Consider the following 27529-nt stretch of genomic DNA (forward strand, 5'->3'; position numbering starts at 1 on the left):
GTTGCTCCGATGTCCATGTGTTGCAAAAGTCGGGCTTTTTTAACAAAAATAGCACCATTGTGGATCCGGAGTGGCCGCTGCGTGCTACCGCGCCGCCATCTTGGATGGATTTGAGGGGATGTTCGCAGGTTGTATGTAGGGGATGCTCGAGCCCCTATTATTTGCAGTACTAGAGGTTCCACAAGCCTCCACGGAGTTTTCACTATTTCAATTATTGTACGGGCATCAACCGTGTGGCATGATTGATGTCCTATGAAAAAATTGGTCGGAGGGACCTTCAAACAGCAAAAACAAAATTCAATACGTTCATGACCTGAGATCAAAACTTTTAACAATTAACATAGGAGAATTTGCTCCAAGCTCAAGAACATCAAAGCCAGCTGTATAATAGTGGTACTCAATTACGGCAATTTTCACCGGGAGATAAAGTCCTTGTATTGCTCCCCACATCGAGCTCTAAATTACTCGCCAAGTGGCAAGGACCCTTTGAGGTCACATGGCGAGTTGGGGAAATTGATTATAAGGTGAAATTAACAGATAGATGCGGAAACCGGATTTACCACCTCATCCTCCTAAAACCATGGAGAGAGGTGGTCCCTGTGACTTTGGCGATGGTGGTTCCACAGAGGGAGGAGCTCAGACCAGAGGTGAACTTAAAAGTCACCAATCGAGTCCCCCTGGTCACTTGTGGAGACCTCTTCTCACCATCATAAATCACGAAGGTTGCTAGGTTGCATGAAGAACTCTCTAACGTGTTCTCGCCTCTTCCTGGTCATTTGAATCTCATAGAGCACCATATCAAGATGACCCAAGGGTTAGTGGTATGTAGTCATCCCTACCGATTACCCGAGCCCAAAAAAAGTGGTTCAGGAAGAAATAAAGGCCATGCTTGATATGGGGGCAATGCAAGAATCCCATAGTGACTGAGCCAGCCTGGTGGTTTTGGTTCCTAAGAGCGATGGTCCGGTTCTGTGTGGATTATAGAAAAGTCAGTGCATTGTCTAAATTTGATGCATACTTGATGCCTCAGATTGATGAGCTTCTCGATTGGTAAGGCGCGGCTCGCTTTTATTCGATACTGGATATAACGAAGGGATATTGGCAGATCCCCTTTACTCCCATGACCTTGAGAACACAGCTTTTCCTAAACCGTTCAGATTACACATATTCATGATGCTTCCATTCGGTTTGTTTGGGCCCCGGCTATGTTTCATTGACTCATGGACCGAATCCTCAGAGTAAGTGACAGACGATTGACACACGAAGTTGTGTGTGTTTATGTTGAGCTGAAAAGTATTGTGAATAAAGAGATTTACGTTTAATTATTCATCCGGCTCCCGCTTCCTACTTCAAAGAGAGTTAGTGATCTGTCACAATAAGTTCTCATCTTTAAAATCAGCCAGTAGAGTGAGATACTCAGTCAGGAAAGGTGTGTAGCAAATGCATCACACTGTATAACATTTTTGTTCTCCCAAAAATGAAAATTCTCTCATTATTTACTCACCTTCAAGCCATCCCAGATTTATAGTGAAAAAGGAATTATACTGTGGTCCGTTCAACTGGATGGCTTCAGAAGACATGGATTAAACCACTGGAGTCGTATGGATTACTTTTATGCTATTACCTTTTTATTTTTGTATGAACTATTCTTTTAAGGTAAAGGGTTTTTGCAACTGGGTGCAGATCATAATGATTGTGAAATGTGTGTATGCATCAGGTAGAAGCCATCCAGGCAGAAGTGACAAGACAGCAGCAGGAGAATGAAGCAGACCTGACAAAAGCAGAACCAGCATTACTGGCAGCTAATGCAGCACTTAACACACTCAACAGGGGGGGGGTGTCTTCTGTTTAGATATAATTATTGGACCACCCTTGCACTCACTATCCAAATGCCTTATATGAATTGCATCAAAACAGATTTGCATTGATTCCCATTTTGCTCTAAAATGATGTTTTGTTTATGTGCGAAGTAATTGTATATGTGTATATGTACGTGTGTAGCTGAATCTAATGGAGTTGCGGACATTTCCAATCCCTCCTGCCATCGTTACTAACGTGTCTGCCGCTGTGCTGGTGCTGCTGTCACTTAACAGCTGAATCCCTAAAGACAGCCGCTGGAATGCAGCTAAAGTTTTCCTGAGTAAAGTGAGTGTGTGTGTAGAGATGACATTTACAGTAATTGAAGTTGAATTGATTGTGTGTGTGTGTGTGTGTGTGTGTGTGTGTGTGTGTGTGTGTGTGTGTGTGTATTTGAGATCTGCCCTCATGGGTTTCATGATATTTACAAATGTTTCTATTTCAAATCTGCTGATATTTAACTTAGCAGTTGTGCAAAATATTTTTAGCCTTTTATATTTATCCTGTATGAGAAATTATTTGACTTTAATTCTGAACTAATTCTGATTCCCTCTAGAAGCAAAAGCCTGCTGGTGAATAAAAGTACCAATTTCTTTCCATAAGAGCAACATTTGTACATTATTCCAAACTTTTGGCCACCAGTGAATGTTAAACAAAGAAAAAAATAATTTTTGTGGTATTCAATATTATGCCACAAATACTGTCGATTGAGCTTAACCCGGAACATTACATTAACGTTGTTCAGATCATTAGAGTACTGTACAATATTTCAAACTAGTTGTAGTAGAAACACTGTTAATTTAAATATGACAATAATGATGCTTAAAAATTGTAATTAATTAAATAGTTAAACAAATAAACCTGTAAATACACAGCAGCAAGGAATAAAAAGGAAATGTTTTTCATTTTGTTTTGTTCTGAGCAGAAACAGTATTTTTTGTTCCGGTTCTGGCTGTCTCCTTTCCAAATGGTGACTGGTTAGAACAAAATAAAAGAAAAGTTTACATTCTTTTTAAAGTGTCAGTACTCTGTCATAAGGGTGGGTGATACTGTAGACCAGTTGCAGTGTTTTCACATATCACAAGAGAAACAAGCTCAAAATTATGGACGTACCTTGCCCAAAATCAGCAAAAACAAGTAATATTTGTTTTCCCACATGTTAATTATTATTTTATTTTTTTTGTGCCTTGAACCCTCATGGAAACCCCAGGCAGATGATTTCATGATATGCACAAACTCTGGATTAAACTTTGATCACACACACTGTGGCTTCAGGGATATTCTCTTTATCAAAGTTAACCAGAGCCTGAAATAAATCATCCACCTAAACACAGACTCACCCCTGAGTCTTCTCTTTACTGTTGTACATGAAACTGGTGTTGAGCGGGTAGAATTCAATGAAGCTGTCAGCGGAGAACATGTGAGGCGTCTATTTCTCAAACTAGAGACTCTGATGTATTTATCCTCTTGTTTAGTTGAACATCTGGCCTTCCACATCTCTTTCTGTCCTTGTTAGAGACAGTTGTCCTTTGTCTTTGTAGATTGTAGTGTACACCTTTGTATGAAATCTTCAGTTTTTTGACAATTTCAAGCATTGTATTTGCCTTCTTTCCTCAAAACAATGATTGACTGACGAGTTTCTTGAGAAAGCTGTTTCTTTTTTGCCATTATTTACCTAATATTGACCTTAAGACATGCCAGTCTACTGCATATTGTGGCAACTCAAAAACAAACACAAAGACAAAGTTAAGCTTCATTTCACAAATCAAATATCTTTCAACTGTTTTTGATATCATGGCAAGTGATTTTCTAGAACCAAACTAGTAGTTTAGCATGTTTACTCAAGGATAAGGTGTTGAAGTGATGGCTGTTGGAAATGGATCTAGATTTGATTAAAAATATTTTTTTCAAATAGTGCTGGTGCTGTTTTTTTACATCAGTAATATCCTGACTTTACTTTGTGATCAGTTGAATGCCACTCTTGTGAATTAAAGCACCCATTTCTTTCCAAAACAGCAAAATCTGTACATTATGTCCAAACCTTTGGCCACCATTGTATATTATTAATTTTGTTCACAAATAAAATAGTTTTAGATCAATCAATATTGGTAAATCGCAGCAGCACCACCACGGATCCCTATGGAAGACCCCTGATTAGCTTAAATATCAGGAACAGGCCATTTTTGGGGTTCATGTGTATTTATGAACATTGTGTGTGTGTGTGTGTTTTAGTCAGAAAAAGTGCACTGGGCTCATTCTGTAGCTCAGTACCACAAGCAGGAATCCTTAAGCTGGCTCCTTCTCAAAGAGGTACAGACATGAAATACTCCATGACATCTGGATGCCTTACCTGCACACACAGAAGGTGTGTGTACCTTATTTTCTTTCTGCAAATCCAAACGTTGTGTATTATGTAGCATTTAAACAGTGTAAGTGTAGGGAAGTTAAAACATTGTAAGCCTATGCCTTCAGTTCAATTCAAATTGCTAACTGTGCATAAGGAAATAATATCTATTCACTGTTCTAAATTAATTTATCATCCTGTTTTTAGGTGCCTATCCCTATGACGGAGGATTTAGATCCCAATCCCCTTTCCAACGGATGATGCTACGATTGCTCAGTGGAATAACGAGGGCTTGCTGGGTGAAGAAATGTCTACCCAGAATGCCACTATATTGGCCAACTGTGAGTGCTGGCCACTGCTCATTGACCCTCAGCTACAGGACATCAAGTGGCTCAAGAGTTGCTACACCAACAGCCTCAAGGTCAGTCAGAAGGGGTGAGTGACCAGTAAACTATAATGTTGACATACTGTTATAATTGAATAATGTCACAGTAGGTTTAACACAACCTGAAAATGATTATTATTTGTATGTTTTTTAGAAATCATTATTCATTCATTCATATACAAAATACACATTATTCTAAAGATGTTTCCCCCATAATCTTTATAATTGGGTGGATTGATTAAACCAACTTTCCTACATTATTTCCTCTCAAAGTATGTCAGATTATGGAAGCTAAATGTGTTGATGATGTTTCCTGTTGTCTTAAAGACAGCCAATTCTTAGTGCTGTCTAATTCAATTTGATTTGTCTGTGTTCATTTGTGTCATTATTGCTGCAGGTACGTGGATGTGATAGAACAGGCAGTGGTCTCAGGGGAATCTGGAGGAGACGATTGAACTGGTTATTGATCCACTGCTAGGCAGACACACCACCAAGAAGGGCAGGTAACACAATGGAGCTAAAGGCACAAGACTGATAACGTTCTGTTTCAAATTTGAGAATGGTAACTTTAAAACTGTGCTTTAGTTCAAGAAACATTTTCCAAGACCATGTCATATGATTATGGCCACATACATTTGAAGTCAGAAGTTTACATACACCTTAGCCAAATACATTTAAACACAGTTTTTCCACAATTCCTGACATTTAATCATGTATCACATTCCATGTCTTAGGTCAGTTAGGATCACTACTTTATTTTAAGTGCAACAGTCTCTCCTGCAGCAAAGCACCCCTACAACATGATGCTGCAACCCCCATCTTTGTCTTGCTAGCCTCAACCTTTTTCCTCCAAACATAACGATGGGCCATTATGGCCAAACAGTTTCATTTTTGTTTAATCAGACCAGAGGTCTTTTCTCCAAAAAGTAAGATCTTTGTCCCCATGTGCACTTGCAAACTGTAGTCTGGCTTTTTTATGGTGGTTTTGGAGCAGTGGCTTCTTCCTTGCTGAGAAGCGTTTCAGGTTATGTTGATAAAGGGCTGTATTACTGTGGATAGAGATACTTGTCTACATGTTTCCTCCAGCATCTTCACAAGGTCCTTTGGAGTAGTTGTAGGATTGATTTGAACTTTTTGCACCAAACTACGTTCATCTCTAGGAGACAGAATGTGTCTCTTTCCTGAGCGGTATGATGGCTGTGTGGTCCTATGGTGTTTATACTTGCGTATTATTTTTTGTACAGATGAACGTGGTATCTTCAGGCATTTGAATATTGCTCCCAAGGATGAACCAGACTTGTGGAAGTCCACAATGTTTTTTTCTGAGGTCTTGGCTGATTTCTTTTGATTTTCCCATGATGTCAAGTAAAGAGGCACTGAGTTAGGCCTTAAAATACATCCACAGGTACACCTCCAATTGACTCCAATAGGCCAATTAGCCTATCAGAAGCTAATTGGCTAAAGGCTTGACATAACTTTCTATAATTTTACAAGCTGCTTAAAGGCACAGTTAACTTAGTATTTGTAAACTTCTGACCCACTGGAATTGAGATATAGTCCATTTAAAGTGAAACAATCTGTCTGTAAACAATTGTTGGAAAAATTACTCATATCACGCACAAAGTAGATGTCCTAAACAACTTGCCAAAACTATAGTTTGCTAATATGAAATCTGTGGAGTGGTTAAAAATGTGTTTTAATGACTTCAACCTAGGTGTATGTAAACTTCTGATTTCAATACTCCATGAACACTGAATGTAAACATAACAAATTACACATTATTTACTGCATATATCTTACTTGCAACCATAATCACAGCTTTTTTTTTTTTACTGATCTCATAGAATGAGACAGAATGCATATTATTTATAGATTTCTAGTATGCTGCAGCTGACAGCTGTGCAGATCTTCTGAAGTGACAGCTGCAGAACTGTCAGTAAACACATACAAATACCAAAGAGCTCTTGGATAATATAGACAAACCCTATATTTTCATAATAGTCAATGTATTATTATCTATGTCTTATCAGACTAAAGATTTTAGGCTAGCAACCTAATATGGTATGGTATGCGGAAGGCCCTGTCATCTGGGCACTAATGTAGGCATGATGCAATCAATTCTTCTTTTATGACCATATTGATGCTGCATTCCATTCAAAGTCAGATGTGAGATAATCCAACTTACTATCTCCAAACTCCGGCTATAAAGGCATTCCATTGCTCGATGCTCGAGGATGACGAATTAACAAAACAAAACTGCAATCCTTCCATTAGCTTAGGCTGGTGCCACACTAGCAGACTCCAAACAACTCAATTTTAGCCGAGGTTGTCACACATGCGGATTGTTTATCTGAGATCTCGCTCTCTTCATTGGAGGTATGACACACTTGCTAATAAATAATAGTTTAGGAGTGACAAACATATCAACACACTGGAACTCTCTGTCTCTGATTCACTTTCACATGGAGCTTGCCAAAATAACAGAAGGAATACTGTGTGAGCATAAACAAGTGTTAAAGTATGATTTAGCTTATGATTCATGGAGTAACTTAACTTGTGAAAGTGTGTGATTTGGTATTTATCCCCTCCAGGCTTGTATTTATTGAATGTAAAGAAATTACATTCAATAAAAACAGACTGTAGTGTTTCCACTTATTTTAGTGTAAGAGAAAAACGTTTGGTGACAGAATCACTTTGGATTACAATCAGCATTTGATGATATGCAGTTGAGTGCGATGAAAACGTTCAGATCATTGATACCTTGTCAGTTCATCAGTAAAATCAGAAGCTCTTTGGTCACTTAAAGAAAACACAAGAGCCCTCCCTGGTGACAAAGCAATTTCTTCAAGCAATCCGGATGCACTTTTTCAGTTCTTGAAGCCATTAACTCAGCAGGGAGTCCCGACGTCAAGTGATTAATGACCTCCCACTGACAGACTCTAATGTGCACTCTGTCTCTCACCTACTGGCCAGCAATTATGTAAATGAAGCTCACACCTGAAAATCACTTGAAAAATAGACTTATGTGGTGCTGGCTTTAGCAGGTGTTTGGTTGTCACCAGAGATGGCCCATTGTTCAAAGGTGCCTGGAATTGTTCAAAGGAGGCAGCAGCGGCCCTAACTCTGGGACACCAGAGGCATCGCTAGGCCAAAACATTGGTATTTCAAACCTTAACTCACGATTACAGCCTCAAGTCTATTTGGGTATGATGTGACAAGCTTTGCACACCTGGATTTAGGGATTTTCTGCCATTGTTCTCTGCAGATCCTCTCAATCTCTGTCAGGAACCATCGATGCACAGAGATTTTCAGGTCTCTCCAGAGATGTTTGATTGGATTCAAGCCCAGGCTCTGGCTACTCAAGGACAATTACAGAGTTGTCCCTAAGCCATTCTTGAATTGTCTTGGCTGTGTGCTTAGGGTCATTGTCCTGTTGGAAGGTGAGCCTTCAGCCCAGTCTCAGGTCCATAGCACTCTGGACCAGGTTTTCATTAAGGATATCTCTGTATTTTGCTGCATTCAGCTTTCCTTCAACCCTGACCAGTCCCCCAGTCCCTGCTGCTGAAACATGTTGGCTCATCGAAAGCCTCAGGGAATTGGAGGGACTCGTCAATGGCCACAGGGAACAGGTCAGTCTCCTGGACAGCCTCAGGGAACTGGATATACTCGATGACCACAGGGAACCGGACAGACTCTTCGACGGCCACAGGGAACAGGACAGGTTCATTGATAGCCTCAGGGAACTGGACAGACTGTGTGGCAAAGAGCGCTGGAAAAGACTGGGAAATGGCCTCCGTGGCCATGAGCACTGGCAGCGACTGGGAAACAGCCTCCACCTCCAAGCAGTCAGCAGCGGGCTCCTCTGCCTCCAGGCAGTCAGCAGCAGGCTCCTCCACCTCCAGGTGGTCAGCAGTGGGCTCCTCCGCCTCCCGGTGGTCAGCAGTGGGCTCCTCCGCCTCTCAGCAGTCAGCAGAGGGAACGTCACTACCCGTCGGTCAGCTGCTGGTATGGTCGCTGCCTCCTGGCGGTTAGCCCCGTTCTTCCTCCTCGGTTTACGGGTCATCAGAGGACTGGGGCTCTGACTAATTGAGAGATTGTGGGTGTTTTAAGGAGAGAGGCTACCCATATTCAGGGGTTATCCACTTCTTACGGTGGTAAAGGTAATCCCCAATCTCCCAAAAAGAAAGACACCCTAGCCTTACCATCTCCCAGGAACCGAAAGGGTCCTTAAAGCAGATGTAAAAAATGTCCTTAAGCTCAGCCTCGCTGAGATCCAGCTCGTCCATCGAAATGAGGAATTCGTAGGCGAAATCTCTAACATCACCTTCCTCTTCATGGAGGGAATAGTCCTGGTTGAGCCGGACCAACCGCTAGTTGCTGGAACTTGGCTGGCTGGGAGATGAGACGAGTAAGATGCCCATCTTACCTTCGCTGGGTCCAAGTCTGGCCTGATTGTTCTGTCAGGATATGCCAAAGCACGAAGTGAGGGAAGAACCCAAATGCAGGAGGAAAATGTAATGGGCTTATTTAAAAAAATATAAACAAAACCTCTCACAAGGGAGGGAAACTAAAAATACAAGAACAAAACCAACAAGAAAGAAAACAAAAACTCTCACAGGGGAGAAAGCAAAAACATAAACCGACTGAAGACAGGATTGAACAGGAACTGACTGTCTATGACTGACACAAAAACAATTTGGCAGAAGACTGAAAATAAGAGGGGTTAAAAAGGGAAAAAGAAGATAGGAGTCAGGTGCCGCCGATCTATCAACGAGCAGCAAGAACCAGCGGTGCCAGTACAAGAGTAGCAACTATAGGAGACACGAAGGAGAGAGAAAACACAAGCACATGTACAAACATAACCAATGGGCAGAGGAGACTGTCATGATCCTACCACAACAAGAATAAACTAAGACTAAAGTAGCAGGATTATGACACTACTAATATGGGTTTTTACTTGGTTGATTATTAAATAATTGAATTTGGTCCCCCCAATACTGAATATGTGGTTACATCCTTATGTCCAATCAACTGAATTTGCCACAGGTGGACTCAAAGATGATCCACAGAAATGGGATGCAGCTGAGCTAAATTTCAAGTGTCATAGCAAAGGGTCTGAATACTTATGTCACTGTGATAATTTAAGGCATTTTAGCATAAGGCTGCAACACACCAAAAAAAAGTGAAATAAATGAATGGGTCCGAATACTTTCTGAATGCACTGAAATACTTTCCTGAAATTACCGGCCAAGCTCGAGCAGCACCCACTTGCCTGAGTTAAGAAACCAACTTAATTTGCATTGTTTGACAGACAGCAAGAAATGACAATAAAACACCTGTTTACTACACTTCACTTGCATATCTTGGGCATTTGACAGTCCGAGTAAGCAAATAAACTAAGTAAACTAAGTAAATAAGTATGTTCCATTGTGTTCTGTCACCATGAAAAATTCCTTGTGTGTTTACGCATACTTGGCAATAAAGCTCATTCTGATTCTTTTCGCTCTTTGTGTCACCAAACAACAATGTTCTAAGCATTACCAAGAGTATCTACACAGGCGGCAGCCAGTGTGTGTGAGGATTTTATTCATCGACGTTTAATGAAACACCACGGGTCATGTGATTTCAACATGGTGAAACACATTGAAGGGGTTGACCCGTACCATATAGAATAAAACACTTTTTATAGAAAACTATTATGAGTACAGTTTTCATCTCTTGTGAGTGTACGCCATTCGGATCTATCTTCACAAAAACTCAATTAATTTGTTAATGTGTAAAACTTTTAGAATTGGCTCCAAACTAGTTAATGCACCTTTAACTCACGCGAGTGGGTGCTGCTCGAGCTTGGCCAGTGCTTTCAGTCTCGAGCATGAGCTTTGATGTCGGGACATCAAACAAGTCAATGCTTTTAGAAGCCTGAAGCCCCATAAATGTAACCTATATTAGGTTAAATTTATGATAAAGAAAAAAATCTGTCCCCAGAACAGATGTAGTACAATGTAACTAAATGTTTGTGATCAAAATGATTCATGTAAAAAAAAATATTTTGTCAGAATACATGGTTGTTTTTGAATGGCCCGTCAATGGGGAAACATGCTCTTAAGCACCGAAAGCTCAGGCTCAGACAACCCTCATCAACTTCACTGTCACCCGCGATGGGCTCGAGGACCAGCTGCTCACAGAGATGGTCAACCTTGAGATGCCGGACCTCAAACACCTCAAGGTGTGTGTGTTAGAGAAAGAGAGAGCATATGAGTGGATTTTTGTGTATTGTGTATTAGGGTCGTTAATAGATAAAAGCAGTTTTCTATCTATTTAGTATCTCTGTCACTAAAAGTGTCAAAAGCAACAAGCATAAAAAAGTTCTGTGTTTGGGTGTAGTAATTATAGTAGGTTAAATTTATGATAAAGAAAAGACTATGGATTTTAATGGGGACAGGATAAGTTTGGCTGAGTTTTGGCTTCTCTCTGGGGTGGATATGGCCTGCATTTGGTAAGTGGCTTTTGGGCCAATTTTGGACCATAATTCTATGCGATATGTGGGCCAAACTCCTAGGCGGAATGCAACCAAATTCATTATTCAGGCTATAATAATTTTGCTATGGGAGGACGTTTATGTGTCTCCAGTAAGACCTGACTAAACAACAAAACACCTTATAAGTGAAATGTTACTCGTGTGTATGTGTGTGCATTCAGAGCTGACTAAACAGCAGAACAGGTTTAAAATAGAATTGAAGCAGCTGGAGGATGAGTTACTGACACATCTCTCAGTAGCCAAGAGCAACTTCCTGGGGGACAATGTTCTGGTGGAGAAACTGGAAGGCACCAGACACACAGCAGCGGAGACTGAGATTAAGGTTTGAGCATGTGTGGATGTCTATTTGCAACCTACACTCTATAGAGGGGAATGCCACAGAAAAAGCGCTCCTTATTTTAAGTGCATGAGAGACATGACTTGCTAAGAGGCAAAAAAAGTTCACTAATAATTAATTGTTGCTGGTAATAGTGCCATTTTTTGCATGTGCTCTCTGCTCTGGTTTAGCACCCGATTCACTAAAGAAATGATGCAGGCCAGGCAACCCACAAAATCCCTGCTGCGAATCTGAGCCCAACATAGTGGAGATTGCTATATTGAATATGTTTACAAGCATCTCTTTTATATACATTTTATTTTACCGCCTACTTTCATTTGGCGGTAGTAGCGTGATCTAAACTGCGCCAGGCAACTTTTGTGAATGAAGCGCAATCTACAATGAGCTTAATTTGCATAGAAAGGAGGAGAGTTTGTACGGAAAGTAATAACAATTACTTAATTTAAATACACAAGATGCAGTGTAATTTCAGGGCTGATTGCGCCTGCTTAAATAGATTGCGGGTGGTAAGTGAATCTGCCCCACAATATTGTGTCAATTTCCGTTTTAGTTTTTTCGTGGTAGGCCTACTTATTACAAATTATGACTAAAATTGTAATCGATAGTGTAATATTTTGGATTACATGTTTTAGGTAATCTAAATATGAAAAAAAGAATAAGAATAAGGGGGATCAGTAAATTATGAACAGTTTACTTCCATTGCAATCATATTATGTAATCATGTAATCCATTTGACCAAAAAAGTAATAACTAATCTGATTATGAGTATTTAAAAAATGTTATGTAATCTAGTAACAAATTCTTGATTTTTTGTAATCTGATTTTATAATCATGATTACATGTAATCCATTACTACCCATTACTGCTTAGTGCTTATAAGGCAGCATTATTTTGTGACAGCCTTTTTCCTTGGGTGCCTATAGTGTCTAAAATGCTGCCTAAGTGTGCAGCTCACTAGGTACTGGAAATGTAAGCGCAGCTTGGGTTTAGCGAGAAGACTAGCAGCTGTATATCATCGCACCTTTAGCCAAGTAACTCCTAGGCAATAACATGTTAGCCATTGCTTTATGATCTGCTCAAAATCTATGAAATTGCTGTTTAAATTTGCTAACATGGCAACCTCCACCACCCCACCACCATCAGTTGAGTCCCATCCTGCATGGGGGTTGGCTCCTCGCCCCTGCCTCCTATCTCTGGCAGGATATGACGGTTCTGAGTACAACTTCTTTGGACTGCCAGACGGGGCTTACGCCAAAGAGAGATATTACATTTCTGTTTTATATTCATCAAATAAATGTCATCTTAAATTTCACTCAAGTCTGCGAATCTTCCTGATAGAACAAACTTTTACATATTTTTCTATCCAAGTGTCCCTGAAAGTTAGAAAAGCTAGAGATGTAGAGTTTTCATTTGTTGCCATTGTTTTAGTTTTTTTAAGGTATTATTGAATCTCTTTTTGCAGCAAGGCTATCTGCAATTCATGGATGAGTCTGGATCCGGGGGTGCCTCCAAGTAGGATTTTGTTTTGTGCCCCATATGCTCAGGAATGGCCCTGTTTTGTCTGATTCAGCTTTTGTGTTGGTGCTGGAAGCGAACGTTAATGAGGTGAAGATTAACGAGGCTTGTGAAAACTACCAGCCCGTAGCTGTCAGAGCATCCCTCCTCTACTTCATCATCAATGACCTTAACAAGATCAACCCCATGTACCAGTTTTCCCCTCAACATATGACCTTGTTTGATGTAGTGTGTATGCATTTGTGTGTGAGTGTTCGTGTACGTGCATCCTGTGGGATTTCTTGTTAACTGTCTTTTTATACAGATATTTAACATAGTTTCTCTAATGTGTGTATTATCTTCTCCCTGCAGGCATTTAATGTTGTGTTCCATAAGGCTGTGCAGAATGGAGATGTCTGTTCAGATGTCAAGACTTGTGTGAACACACTGATAGATTGGATCACCTTCTCTACATTTAAATACATCAACAGAGGCTTGTTTGAGAGAGACAAGCTCAGGTTTGCAGCACAGCTTACCTTTCAGGTAACACACAGACACATGTGCACACATATTATTTCCATTATATTAGATGGGCATGTCAAAACTAAGTATTTAAATAAATCTGACCCCATTTATACCTGATATTAAGATGCATTTCAGGCGATTTGGTCACAAGTGGATAGCGCTAAAAATAGGTGTAAATAGGGTCCAGAATGTTACAATCCATATTCGGAGGTACACGAAAATGCACATGACAACATTGCAGCAGAGGTGTATACGCTAATCCTGCTCAACTGCCAATCAACCACTGTACTTAAATAAGAGTATTAAAAACAACTTTTTGTGCTTGATGCAGTAAGACACTGACATTGTAAGTGATGTATGCTGTTATGTATTTACACACCCATGATGAAATCTGACCACAGGTGGTCCCAGAAGGACAGATATGCAGATACCAGGTGTAAGTAGCAATGTGTCTTGGCTGACCACTTGTGGTTGGATCACCTGAGATTGATATTAATACCAGGTGCAAACAGGACCATTGTCCATTAGTGTGTATCGGGTTGTTGTTGATAAGTAAAGAGTTGGCTCCTTGAGAACTGGACTTCCTGTTGTGTTTCAACATTGACCAAAGTTATGTCAGCCCTCTCGCCTTCCTTTTTCAACTCTGCATGGAGTGCTGTTAGAGTAACTATACGAGTCCACATAGTTTTTAAAAACACATTCATCGTATTCTCTGGGCCAAAGAGGAAAAAGACCATCCAAGCTGTTATCAGTGTCAGGTCCAAAGGCCAGTGTCTGTATGGGCCAAGGGTGTGTCAGTGCCCGTGGCATGGGTAAATCGCACATCTGTGAGGGCACCATTAATGCAGACAGGTTTGTAAAAACAATTGGAGCAACATGTACTGCCATCCTGCACCGTCTTTTCCAGAGACGTCCCTGCATTTTCCAGCAGGACAACTTCAAACACATACTGACTGGATTACAAGTGCATGGCTGTGCAAGCAGAGAGTGTAAGTGCTAGATTGGCCTGCCTGCAGTCCTGACCTGTCTCCAATTAAGAATGTGTAGCGTATTATGAAGTGCATTAGATGGCAATGAAGACCCCGTACAATTGTGCAGCTGAAGATCTGTATAATGAATGAATGGGGGAAATTCCATTTTCTAAACTTAACAAACTTGTGTCTTCAGTGCCCAAATGCTTATTAGAAGAATGTGTTATTAGAATTACAATATCAACACTCAACTGTCCCAACTATTTTGGAGCATGTTGCAATCATCTGGTTTGAAATTACTGTACATAAAAAAAAAAAAAAACATGAAATTCACAAGGTAAAACATCATGTAATGTGTAGTTGGAGTGCTTTCAATATAGCAAAGGGTGCATATAATTTACAAATCACTCCTTTTTGTTTTATTAGCATTTTTCATACTATCCCAAATTTTTCAGAATTGGGGTTGTAAGTAACTAGTTTGTAAAACGGTTCATTTTGTTTACGCAGCTCAAGTGGGGAAATACCCAACATATTAATTATTGGATTATATGAAGCAATTCTTTCTAGATGTTTCTTCCTCTGTTAATAACTTGCTGTATTATTTTTTCTCTTCATATTTTCATCAAAATTATATTTGAATTTAAAAAGTTTTTTTTATCACCATGATGCATATTTTTCATTATTGTTGACCAAATCGAACAATTCTTGTGTGCAATTTTGTTGACGAGCTTAAAGATATTTAAATTATCTAATTATTTACACTTTCTTTCTTCTGCTGAACACAAATTAAGATTTTTAGGAGTATATTTCAGCTCTGTAGGTCCATACAATGCAAGTGAATGGTGGACCCTCTTAAAGATGTTGAGTTCCTGGGTAAACAGTGAGAACAGTCACCAAGACTACAGAGTGTTTATGAGTGCAGAACCTTCTCCAACCCCTCAGGAACACATTATTCCTCAGGGCATTCTGGAAAATTTCATCAAAATTAACAATGAGCCACCAATTGGCATGCTGGCCAACCTATATGCTCCTCTGGACAACTTTGATCAAGTGAGTGAAATAAACAACTGTCTACAGAATAATCAAGTCGAGGTGTGATAACTTGTAAAAGTTCACAAAATAAACTTTGCAGATATATGCATTATATTTAAACATGAACTACTGTATGTTCTTATTGGCTGTGATTTTGTCACCTTATGCAGTATTTCACTTTCATGGGCAGAAGAAAATTCCTAACGCTGTAGATTTTCCACGTCTTGCCTATTTAGGATGAGCTGTAACACAAAACCGTTCCAGCTCTTATGGAGTTTTTTTGACTCTGTGTGAGTGTGTTTGTGTGGAGGACACTCTGGACAAGTCTTGTCATGAGCAGGAGTTTAAGACCACCTTCTCACTGTGTTATTTCCACAAGTGTGTGGCCAAAAGGAGGACGTTTGGGCCACAGGGCTGGAACAGGAAGTACCCTTTCAACACAGGAAACCTCACTATATCAGTCAATGTGCTATATAACTACCTAGAAGCAAACTAACAGGTGTGTGATCATGTGTGTGTGTGTGTGTGTGTGTGTGTGTGTGTGTGGACCATTGGGTGTCCAATGTCATGCTAAGAACTGTTTCCTACAAGAAAAAAGTTATAATCCTCCAGGGCTCAAAAAGCCAAATCCTCATTTGAACTACATTCAAATGTCAAGTAAATTTTGTCTGATTAAAGAAATATTTTTCCTTAAAAATATAATCTTTCAAGTGTTGTAATTTTATGGATTGCTAATTAAAATCCACTCTAGTTGCATTTATTAAAGGAATATTCAGGGTTTAATACAAGTTAAGCTAAAAAATTTTTTACAGCATTTGTAGCATATTGTTGATTACCACAATTTTTTTTATAAACTCTGTTTCAAAAGTATAGCCACAACAAGTAAATATTATACGTGTTAACATGATTTTAGTTTGATAAAACCACTTCCTAAACTTATCTGGGTAAAGTTATATTCAATATTACAATTTAGTTGTCATGATGACGTAACGTTGGTTATCCCTGTAAGCGAGTTCATCACACTAAAATCATGTTAACATGTATAACGTTTACATCTTGTAGCTATACTTTTGAAACTTGGTGTTTTTTAATGTTGACGGACTGTCCCCATTTACTTCCATTGTAAGTGCCTTACTGTAACTGCAACCATGATTTTCAAATGAATCTTTAATTTTTAAGTTAAATAAAACAGGGTCATTTCTTTTTATTTATACATTCATATCTGATCAATTAGCACCAAAGTCCAGGCCACCTTCCTCGCCCACTTTCAGGGCCATTCTACACGCTTACACTCTGTCTAGGTTGTGGAAAAATGTAATCGATGGGAGCTATGTGTGAAGACATATAAATTAATGCGTGTTTCCTTTGTACCATGGGAAGACCTACAATACCTGTTTGGTGAGATCATGTATGAAGGCCACATTATTGATGACTGGGACAGAAGACTGTGCAGGTGCAGGACATACCTGGAAGAGTACATGCAACCAAACTAGGTCTATACACACTCTCACATGGTGGTATCCATGGTGCTGAAATCAGCACTTCAAAGGCTCCAGAGTGTATTTTGGCTCCTGACATACAGTTATCTCACAAACACACACAAACTAAAAATTCCTCTTGTCTTGTAAAACTTCATGTGTAGTATGATAGGAAGTTGTCATTGGTTACAGGATTTGTTGTGCCTTCTAATTTGACTACCAAGTTTACCATGCTTACATCGATGAGATACTGCCCCACGAAAGCCCTGTGCATTACAGGCTGCATCCAAACGCTGAAATTGAGTTTCTGACAGTGACATCAGACAACCTGTTCCACACTCTGCTGAAGCTGCAGTCCAAAGACTCCAACATGGTTGGTTGACATTACAACGTCATGGTAACGAAGTAGTAAAATTGGCTATAACTTTACACAGAAAAGGTTAGTAAGCAATTTTATCACACTAAAATCATGTTTACATGCATATTGTTTACGTCTTGTGGTTATACTTTTGAAACTGATTATTTTAACATTCAAAAATGTAATTGTAATTGCCTCACTGTAAACTCGATTGTTGTTTTTGGCTCGGAAGGTGATATGTCTGGGCTGTTTAGAAGATTTGGTCATGATGTCTGACACCTTGACCATAAAGCAACAGGACAGAAGAATGCACGAGAACATCAAGGCCGGATAAAGCTATAAAACGGATGGACAATAGAGACTAATGCATATGGAAGGTAAAGCTGGGAGGTGGGTTTGTTGTCACCTTCAGTTTGAAGACTGCAGAGAGACCAGCTAAATGGGTTCTTGCAAGGGTCGCACCGTTGCTTTGTGTCTGAGACACAAAAATACACTTAGAGATGACAATGTTTGACTGTGAGTGTGCCTGCGGGAAGGAAAGATTTTGAAAAGAGATTGTGCCTGTGACAGATAGATACTGTATGAGGAGGAGACTAGTATAAGAAAAGATTTGGCATAATCGTAACACCCAGCTCAGTGGCACCAAAAAGTTACACTTAAGGAATATTCCAGGTTCAATACAAGTTCATCTCATTTTAAACGTTTGTTTAAAAAAAGCAAAAATTCGGGGGGATGGGTAGTTCAGCAAAATGGTGTCTCGAATCCAGGGTATTCGAAGTGACTCCAATCAGGCTTCCTAAGCAACCAATTGGCCCAGTTGCTAGGGTGCGTAGAGTCACATTGGGTTAACCTCCTCCTGGTCGCCTTAATGTATGGTTCTCACTCTCTGTTGGGCGCATTGCTAGTTGTGCGTGGATGCCGCAGAGAATAGCGTGAAGCCTCCACGTGCGCTAGGTCTCCGCGGTAACAGGCTCAACCAGACATGTGATAAAATGCACCGATTGTCATCTCAGATGCGGTGGCAACTGAGATCCGTCCTTCGCCACCCGGATTGAGGCGAGTCACTACACCACCACGAGGACTTTGAGCGCATTGGAAATTGGGGAGAAAAGGGGAGAAAAAAACAAAAAAAACAATCTGGGTTACAGTGACAAACTTACAATGGACGTGAATGGGGCCAATCCATAAACGTTAAAAAATGTCTGTTTCAAAAGTATAGCCACAAGATGTAAACAATATCTGTGTTAACATGATTTTCATTTGATAAAATTGCTTTCTGTGAAGTTACATCCAAATTTACCATTTAATTGCCATGATGACGTAATGCCGTAAACTGTAAAGTGGATGTGAAAATTACGATTTAAACAAATTTGCAGCTCAAATAATATGTTTTAACAGAATTAATGTAATTGCTTTTATAAAATTATAATTCTTCACATTTCTGCCTTTAAACCCTCCAAAAACTGTCCCCGTTCACTTCCATTGTAATTGTCTCACTGGCACTCATTTTTTCTTTTTCTTTTTCTTATAAAGAAAAGGAGGAATGAGTCCAAATTATTTTTTGTGGTAATCAGCATTATGCCATAAATGGTGTCAACTAAGCTTAACTTGTTTTAAACCCAGAATATTCCTTTAAGTTACAATTTAAAAATGTACGAATGCAATTGCATCCAATTATCAAAATATAAAAGGAAGTGGAATCTGTAGACAAATGCTGCTTAACCTTTTTTTAATTGAAATTACTTTTAACCAACTGGTTTCAAGGTCATTTTTAGTGGATGCAAGTTCCCCTCAAGTTCACACAGGTGTCCTAGAAGATTGTAGTTCAGCACATTAACTGTGGACATGTACTGTACATGTCAAAATACAATTTGACTGTGTTAAGTGTCCAAATATTTTTTGGGGCCACGCTATGGTGGCTTGCTGAAAGAAAATCCCATCATTTAATCAAGAGCCAATTGCCTTTTTGGCAAAGGCATTACTTTGTCTTTCTGCTCCACATTGAGCATGTGCATTAGCTGAAGCAAAAATTAAATAATTAATACATTTGGCTGATTTCTGCAAGAGATGCAAAAATGTTGAACCATTCAAGGGTACTTGGCTAGAATATAGTTATCCAGGAGCAAATCCAATATTGAACTGACTTGCTTCCAAAAGTCTTTGCAAATGGAGGTTGAGGAGAAAAAAATTTGAGGAGAAAAAAAAAGGTTTTACAGCATTTTCCATGTTATTCTTTCAGATTTAAGCTCTCTTGTGTGTACACACCCTGAAGTGTGCACTTTCTTTATGAAAAAGATGCAAATAATCTTGTGCAGTGTTGTAAATTAAGCATTCTGTCCTTTATTAATTTACACAGTTATGCGTTGAATTTAACTCTTGTAATATTCACAGTATACATCATAAATATAATACATACCAATATACCCAAGGAAGAAAACATTCTAACCTGCTGTTATGGGCTGCATTATATAAAATACAGTGTCAAACATTTTAAAAAATGCTTAAAAACAATTCTGTGAACAGCACTAGTTTTAAAAAGATGTTTTAAAGTGTTTGTGCAAAAGATCGCAATAGAATCGTATCCCTCTCTTGCTCTCTTCTCACACTAGCATGTGTCCTGGCCACATCCCAGAAGCACCCCAAAGGCAATCCTGCTTCGGCCAACTTACTGAAACATGAGACATGATTTGGACCATATCACAGGAAACTGTTAGGTCAAAGCATGCTGTGATCACAGCTAATGCCCTGCCAGGCTATGCTACAGTGTGAGAATATAGAGCTCTGTCAAATACATTGATATGTCGCAATGCTCCGCCTCCAGGTTCCAGCCTCCCAATCGGATTTATTTTCATGCCCTAAATCTGGTGGCCCTAAGAGAATAAACTAGTAAATTAAGAAATGCATACATTTTTCTGCACTATTTTTTGTCTTTTTTATTTTATTTTATCTGATACTAGGAAGACAGTGTGTTGTGGATTCAATTATTAATACTTCTAACTAACTTTGGTTAAAACATGCAGACCTCATACACATGAACTCCTGTCATGTTATACTGGAAAACTAAGAGTGTGCGTGTTTATGGATTGTGTTAAATTTTGTGTTTTTGCAAGGCCAGGGGGTAACACTTTATTTGAATGTCCCAAGTAGATATTTCACTGACTATAAGTAACTGGTTTGCTATAGCTAGTAAACAGTGTTTCAACAAACAGTCAGTAGACTTTTAGTAGCCTGTAAATAGATATCTATTAATGACCTACTTACATTATTGTTGAGAACATCAGTTCATTAAAAGGTCATTAATAGAGATTTATATACAGGCTACTGAAAGTCTACTGACTGTTTGTTGAAACACTGTTTACTAGCTATTAATGATGCACCAATACTACTTTTTCTCTTTCGATCCGATTCAATATCGAAAATCTCAGTACCAGTGTTGTTTTTTGCATAATCAGTTTAGAATATATTTATTATTATTATTATTTCAATATAAATGTATAGCTTATTAAGAAATACTTCTAACTAGTATACTGGAAAATGTAGCAGCAAAATGATCAGTAATTCCAGTATAAGTCATCAGTAGTATCTGGATTTTAAGGATTCAGATTTCTTTTTTGTTCAATTTAGTTATAAGATATCAGCTCACTTTTCACTCAAACAGTTATTTTTTGGGACCCAATCATCTTAAATATTATTATCATTTGTAAACTAATGATAATAATAATATATTATAATAGTAATATATAAATAATATATCTCAATCGTGCACCTTTAAATTTAAAACCCTCTGGCTTCCTCAGAGTCATATGAACTTCTCATGACTAACACAGAGTATCGGATTTGGATCGGGCTCGTCAGTCAGATTCCCGATCCGCCTAAAAGCTTCAGTATCGGAGCCGATACCGATCCAGGTATCGGATTGGTGCATCCTTACTAGCTATAGCAAATCAATCGATAAGCTGGTATTTTACTGCTGTTATACAGGCTATTGATAGTCTACTGAATGTTTGTTGAAACACTGTTTACTAGCTATAGCAAGCCAGTTGATAAGCCACTTGTAGTCAGTTAAATAGTCACTTATAGGCAGTTAAATATCTACTTGGGACCATCAAAATAAAGTGTTACCGGCCAGGTAGCACAGCTGCTACAACCGCTAAAGGTTGGGGGTTTTACCTTCACCTGCATCTCTCGGATCACATACAGCTAAAAATAGATTACACTGCTACAACTGGAGAGTATAAGAACCAGCATATCATGCAGGTGGTGTTTTGTCCTAAAATGACATTGCATCATAGAAAGAAACGAGAAAAGGCATCTAAAACACAAAATGTACAAGGCATTCTGAGGGTCAAAAAACTGTAAGTTGATCATATGAGCAATTCACTTGGAATAACGTTTTGTCAAATTCAATACTGAGATAATATCACAATACTGACAGTTCAAATGCTTACTTGACTCTGAAGGGACAATGTGTTGTTGAATGTACTAACCTGTGAATGGCTGATATGGGTTAGAATAATGTGATATTCTGAGACGATGACCTGTTTTAATGATGAGGCTTTGCTTTGCAGTTCAGTTCAAGTAAAGATTCTTCCTGAGTAACAGGAAATTCATAGTTAAGTAAATAAGTACATTACGTATATAAATCTCAAATAGTAGATATAGGGACAAAATATGAGCTCATTGCATTTGATTTCCAGTGTCTTTTAAGAAACATGCAAAAAAATGAACACTGCAATTTTTTCCCCTCGCATGCATCTTTCATTATCATGATTGCTTCGTCCATTTACATATTATATTAAACAAATACACATAAAATAACCTTTAAATAGATTCCTACAGAGTTCATGCTAATGCCTCTGTTTTCCTGCTTTTGTTTCACTACTATATTTGATTAATATATGGGACATGGATGGTAATTTTCAAGTTCTTTGCATAAGACTTTTGTTTTGTTTTGCAGTCTCTACCCTGAGCTGTTATTGTGAAGGGAGGAGGTTGAGCTTACTGTAGATTTTTTTCCATCTATGCATAGTTACACATTAGAAGCCAACAGGAGGAAGCCCCTTCTCTATAAGGCCTTCTTACTTATAATGCAGATTATAATCATTCAAAGCTCACAATAATTAGAAATTATTTAAGAGATAGGTTCAGCCCAAAATAAAAATTGTCATCATTTACTCATTTACCCTCTTCTTTCTTTCTTCCAATGAACACAGATGTTGGGCAGAACAACAACCTCAGTCACCATTCACTTTTATTGTGTTTTATTCCCCAATACAATGAAAATGAATGCTGACTGAGGCTAACATTCTTCCTAGAAAGTCTATGGGTTTGGAACAACACAAGGGTGAGCAAATGATAACAGAATTGTAATTTTTGGGTGAACTATCCTTTCAAAATTTGTCTTATTTTCCCCTAAGAATTCTACCTTTATTGGAATTTATATTTTGCTTTACTATCAGTTTGTAATATATTAAAACTATCATATTTGATTGTATGTTACTGCCCTGGAAGTCCAGGATCAGAGGAGGGCCTGTGGAGCACTGACGTGCCGCTGCCAGGTGGCGAATCTGGGAGGGATGCTTGTCTGTTGGACAGCTGAAGAGATCTTGGCTGCTGTGATGCCAAGGGCACATTTTCCATTGGCTTCAGCACTAGCTCTGCCCCCCACTCTTGGTCTGTCACCAGTGGGGTAGTTGTGCTGACATCGTAGGTCATCTCCTTGGTAACAGCAGGCAATGAGTCTTTGGCTTTGCTGCAGGCCTTCTCCTGATCAGGACTCTGCATGAAAAACAGACATACTGAGATGACACAAATATGCAGTATAACCAGAGCACACTGCATGGACAAATGTAAGTAATAGTATGAGGATAAGATGTACCCAAGAAAGTGCATGTGTACTGGACCAGCCTCTTTAATAAGTGTGATTTGAGTTAAATACCATTTTGTCAGATTTTCTTGCTGATTTCAGATGTTTTTAAAGTGCAATCTTGATTAGAGACTTTTCCCATTTAAGTAGAAGGAGCTATACTTACATTCTTAAGTTACTCCATGAATCACATCTAAATCACTATTTTACAATTGTTTATGATCACTTGGTACAACTGTTTTATTAAGGCAAGCTCCACGTGACAGGAAATCAGAGGGAGAGAGTTGCGGTGAATTGGTTTGTTTGTCACTCTTCCACCATTATGTATCGGCAAGTGTGTTGCACCTCCGACTGAAGAGAGTGAGATCTCAGCAAAACAGTCTGCATGTGTGACTCACTTGCCAACACATAATGGTTGAAGGGTAACAAACATACCAACTCACCGCAACTCTTTCCTTCTGCAATTGTGATGCCGGCTTTATCCAACACTGCCAGTAAGAGACATTTTCAACCATGATTCTCATTCTTGACTCATTTTGTTATTGGACTCATAGAGATGGTTTTAATATAAAAATGAAAAATAACTGTATTTATATTCGAGTTGATAACTGGATGCCATCCACTGAATTAAACTATGAATATAGTGTGGATATGTGACAACAATGTAGAATAATTCTGTTTAGAAATGTTATCGTTGCATACTGTTTCGTGTACTTAAAAAGAAATTCAGTATACAGTATTTACTAGAAAGTATGCAATAAGCAGTACAACAGTGTTGTAGTTAAGACCATCTAAACAAAGACCGAGACCAGAGTGTACCGAGACAAGACCAAGACTTTGAGGGGCTGAGACCAAGTCAAGACCAAGACCAGACCAGTACGAGTCCCACACTGCATGACATATTTATGATAAAATGTGGAACATGCAAAACATATGCACTCCTCAAATTTATCTGAAAGACCACATACCCATAAAAACACCTACAAAAATCAAATGAAGATTCCTCTTCATTCACCTATTTTATTTATTTATATATATATATATATATATATATATATACATATATATATACATTTGCGACCAAAAGTTTTGAATAATGTACAGATTTTGCTCTTTTGGAAAGAAATTGGTACTTTTATTCACTAAAGTGACATTCAACTGATCACAATGTATAGTCAGGACATTAATAATGTGAAAAATTACTATTACAATTTGAAAAAAATGTCAGAACTTCTTAAACTACTTCAAAGACTTCTCATTAAAAAATCCTCCATGTGCAGCAATGACAGTTTTGCAGATCCTTGTTATTCTAGCAGTAAGATCAGAGCCAGCCCAAGGCATAAGTGAACTAAGCGGCTGCTTAGGGCCCCGGTGGCCACCAGGGGACCCCCAAGAGCACATGTTTTTTTTTTTTTTTGTGATTATACTGTCAATGGACAATGGTAATTATACAAAAACGCAATATTAAATGCAATATTATGTTAACGGGCTGCAGGATGCAAGCACATTCAGGCAGCAAAACAGCAATGTCACAAAAAAGGACATATCCTCTGGTGCAAAGAAAAGGAAAAAGAAGAAAACAGAGGAAGAGAAAAACAGCAAGATAAAGGTATGTTAAGTAGCTAGGCTAAGTTACGAGCTAACATTAGCTGGCTAGTTAGTTAACATAGCCTATGTAGCATATCTTCTTTTTTAGGAAAGTTTGATTAATCATCCGTAAATAGCCTTGACATCTTAATATATTATTAGTACAACATATTACTTAGCAAGTTTTAGATTAAAGTTTTTGTCTTCTGTGTAAAAATAACTTTCCTGGGTATATATTTTTGTAATAAAATAAGCTTCTGTTACATAAACTTTGTACTGATAACAACTTAACATTATTTACATTAGACAATTTTGGGGTCTTTGCTATTATATTCCAATATCATTATGCCTCAGTTAGCTAGTTATAGATTAAGAGTTGTTGTTTTAGGAGTACAGATGACTTGCTGCTGTGTATAATAATTTGTGTTGAGAAAATAACATATTTTGTAAAATATTCTGTCAAATATGTACTCTTATGAAACTTCCCTATAGGAGAACTGTTGAAATATTTTGGACGTGGGGCACAACCAACGCCACCTGCCCGTAGTACCAGTGCTACAGCTGATGATGATTTTTCAACAATCCCAGATCATTATATTTATATGGATAAACCATGCCTTTGTTTTTGACAGACAGTTGCATTACCTTCTAATGTGACATCTAACATGGCTAGCTTTTATTAATATTTTCATCTTTCATCAGGTCCATCCTCTGCATGCGAGGATCACTTCCCAGCACGTGCATCCACTGATGTGGTCATCTATCCTGTCTGACTCAGAAAGGACTGATCTGGTAAGCAGAGTGTCACTGCCTATAAAGGAAAACTTCACATTCCCTGAAAAACCTGATGGCCGAAGCTTCCACTACTAAGTTAATTAATGGGGAAAAAATGTAAGTGGAGCGGCTCACTTATTCAAAAAGAAATGATACTGTCTACAGCTTCGACTCTAGGAAGTCCACAAAACTGGTAACAGATCGGTCAACAGGATTGGGTAAATATAGGTGTGCTACTGTTTCATTTAAAACCGTAGAAGGGTAAAATCATGCCAGGCAGACATTGGTATGTTGTAAGCAACACAGCTACAACTAATACAATTGATAAGGGGTGTGTTAGATTTATAGTGTTCGAATAATCAAGCATTGACAATATTGGTGGCACCGAGGGGCCCCCAAATCAAATTCTGCTTAGGGCCCCATAAAGGCTTGGGCTGGCCCTGAGTAAGATTGTCCAGATACTCCGGTGACATTTCCCCCCAAACTTCCTGTAGCACTTGCCATAGATGTGACTGTCTTGTCGGGCACTTCTCAAGCACCTTACAGTCTAACTGATCCCACAAAAGCTCAATGGGGTTAAGATCCATAACACTCTTTTCCAATTATCTGTTGTACAATGTCTGTGTTTCTTTGCCCACTCTAACCATTTAATTTTGTTTTTCTTTGTTTTTAGAAGCAGGAAGTTTTACATCCAATTACAGTAATGATGTTAACAAATAAATCAGACAATGCACAGACAATTTAGTGATATCCCCACAGTTGTGGTCTTGACCGGTCTTGAAATAAAATCCAGAGTCCTCTTTGTCTGAGACCAATACAAGACCAAGTAAAAAATGCGGTTGAGTCCGAGACGAGACCGAGACCTAAAAAAATTGGTCTCAAGAACGATCTTGAGTACTACAACACTGAAGTACACTAGTTTTCCATTACAAACACTACCCGAGTTACCTGTGTCTGTATGGCAGTGACTGGCTGGACTGGTTTGTGGTACCCTGGGCTGACAGCCACAGTGCTGTACGCTGGAGGTCCCAGAGTACTCTGCCTCTGGAGCAACAGCAAAATAGACTGGATGTCTGATGTCATCTGAGCTTCCAGTCTACACATACAGATACATTAGGGTGGGGGGATGCAATTCAGTCTGTGACCAGCAGATGGTGGTAGGCACCATTTGATCAATAATACAAGTTCTGAACATAAAAGTTGATCCTTTAACTAAGAATCATCTTAATTTATACTTTCATGTGCCCCACTTTATCTCTACATCTTTATCCCTTTCTCTCACCTGCTAAGGTGTTCCTGCAGTAGATCCAGTCTTTGTTCCATTTCCCCAAATGTGATATCACTTTCACAGTCATCGCCTCCCTCTCTGTCTTGACATTTCGCTGAGTCATCTGCATTCCCAAAAGGCCATTCTTCAACACACACGTCTGGACACACACAAAGTCCCAGTTCTATTAATCACTCACTCACACACACACACACACACACACACACACACACACACACACACACACACACACACACACACACACACACACACACACACACACACACACACACACACACACACACACACACACACACACACACACACACACACATATGGTATCTTTGAATGATGCACAGGGTTTCAGTATGAAATATATAACATTCTATCTTATCTTATATTTTCTCTATATTCTTTTAACCTCACTTGTCTCACAGCTCATCACAAGCATGATCTACACAGACACTTTTGTCAACTTGGGTAGTGAGTGCAGTTTAGTGCACTAACTTTTGTTGAAAATCGTTTAGTGTGGATGCCACAACTGTGAGAGAGACATACTGTAATTTTCAAAATAATAACATATATTGAAATGGATTGTTTATTTTACTCTTTGTTTAGATGATCATAGATTTAAATGTAATCATTTGTATTTTTTAAATGGGTTTTCTTAGTTAAATATTGGATCTGGGACAAGGCTAAAACAGTAGAATCTGTCA

The 27529-nt window shown here is 38.8% G+C and overlaps 1 protein-coding gene and 1 pseudogene across 1 annotated transcript in view; one reads left to right on the forward strand and one right to left on the reverse strand.

The window, feature by feature from the left end:
- Positions 1–541: 541 nt before the first annotated feature.
- On the forward strand, positions 542–17343 carry LOC127654315 (dynein beta chain, ciliary-like; annotated as a pseudogene).
- Positions 17344–19650: 2307 nt separating this feature from the next.
- LOC127653991 (potassium voltage-gated channel subfamily H member 7-like) overlaps positions 19651–27529 on the reverse strand; it is a 118672-nt gene continuing 110793 nt past the window's right edge. The window contains exons 14-16 of the mRNA XM_052140896.1: positions 26829–26973; positions 26495–26642; positions 19651–23097 (exon numbers count right to left, since the gene is read on the reverse strand). Of these exons, the coding sequence (XP_051996856.1) occupies positions 22816–23097; positions 26495–26642; positions 26829–26973 (575 nt within the window). The 3' untranslated portion in view covers positions 19651–22815. The remainder of the gene's footprint in view (positions 23098–26494; positions 26643–26828; positions 26974–27529) is intronic.

The sequence above is a fragment of the Xyrauchen texanus genome, chromosome 13 (genome assembly GCF_025860055.1).
Source record: "Xyrauchen texanus isolate HMW12.3.18 chromosome 13, RBS_HiC_50CHRs, whole genome shotgun sequence".
NCBI classification, from domain to species: domain Eukaryota; kingdom Metazoa; phylum Chordata; class Actinopteri; order Cypriniformes; family Catostomidae; genus Xyrauchen; species Xyrauchen texanus.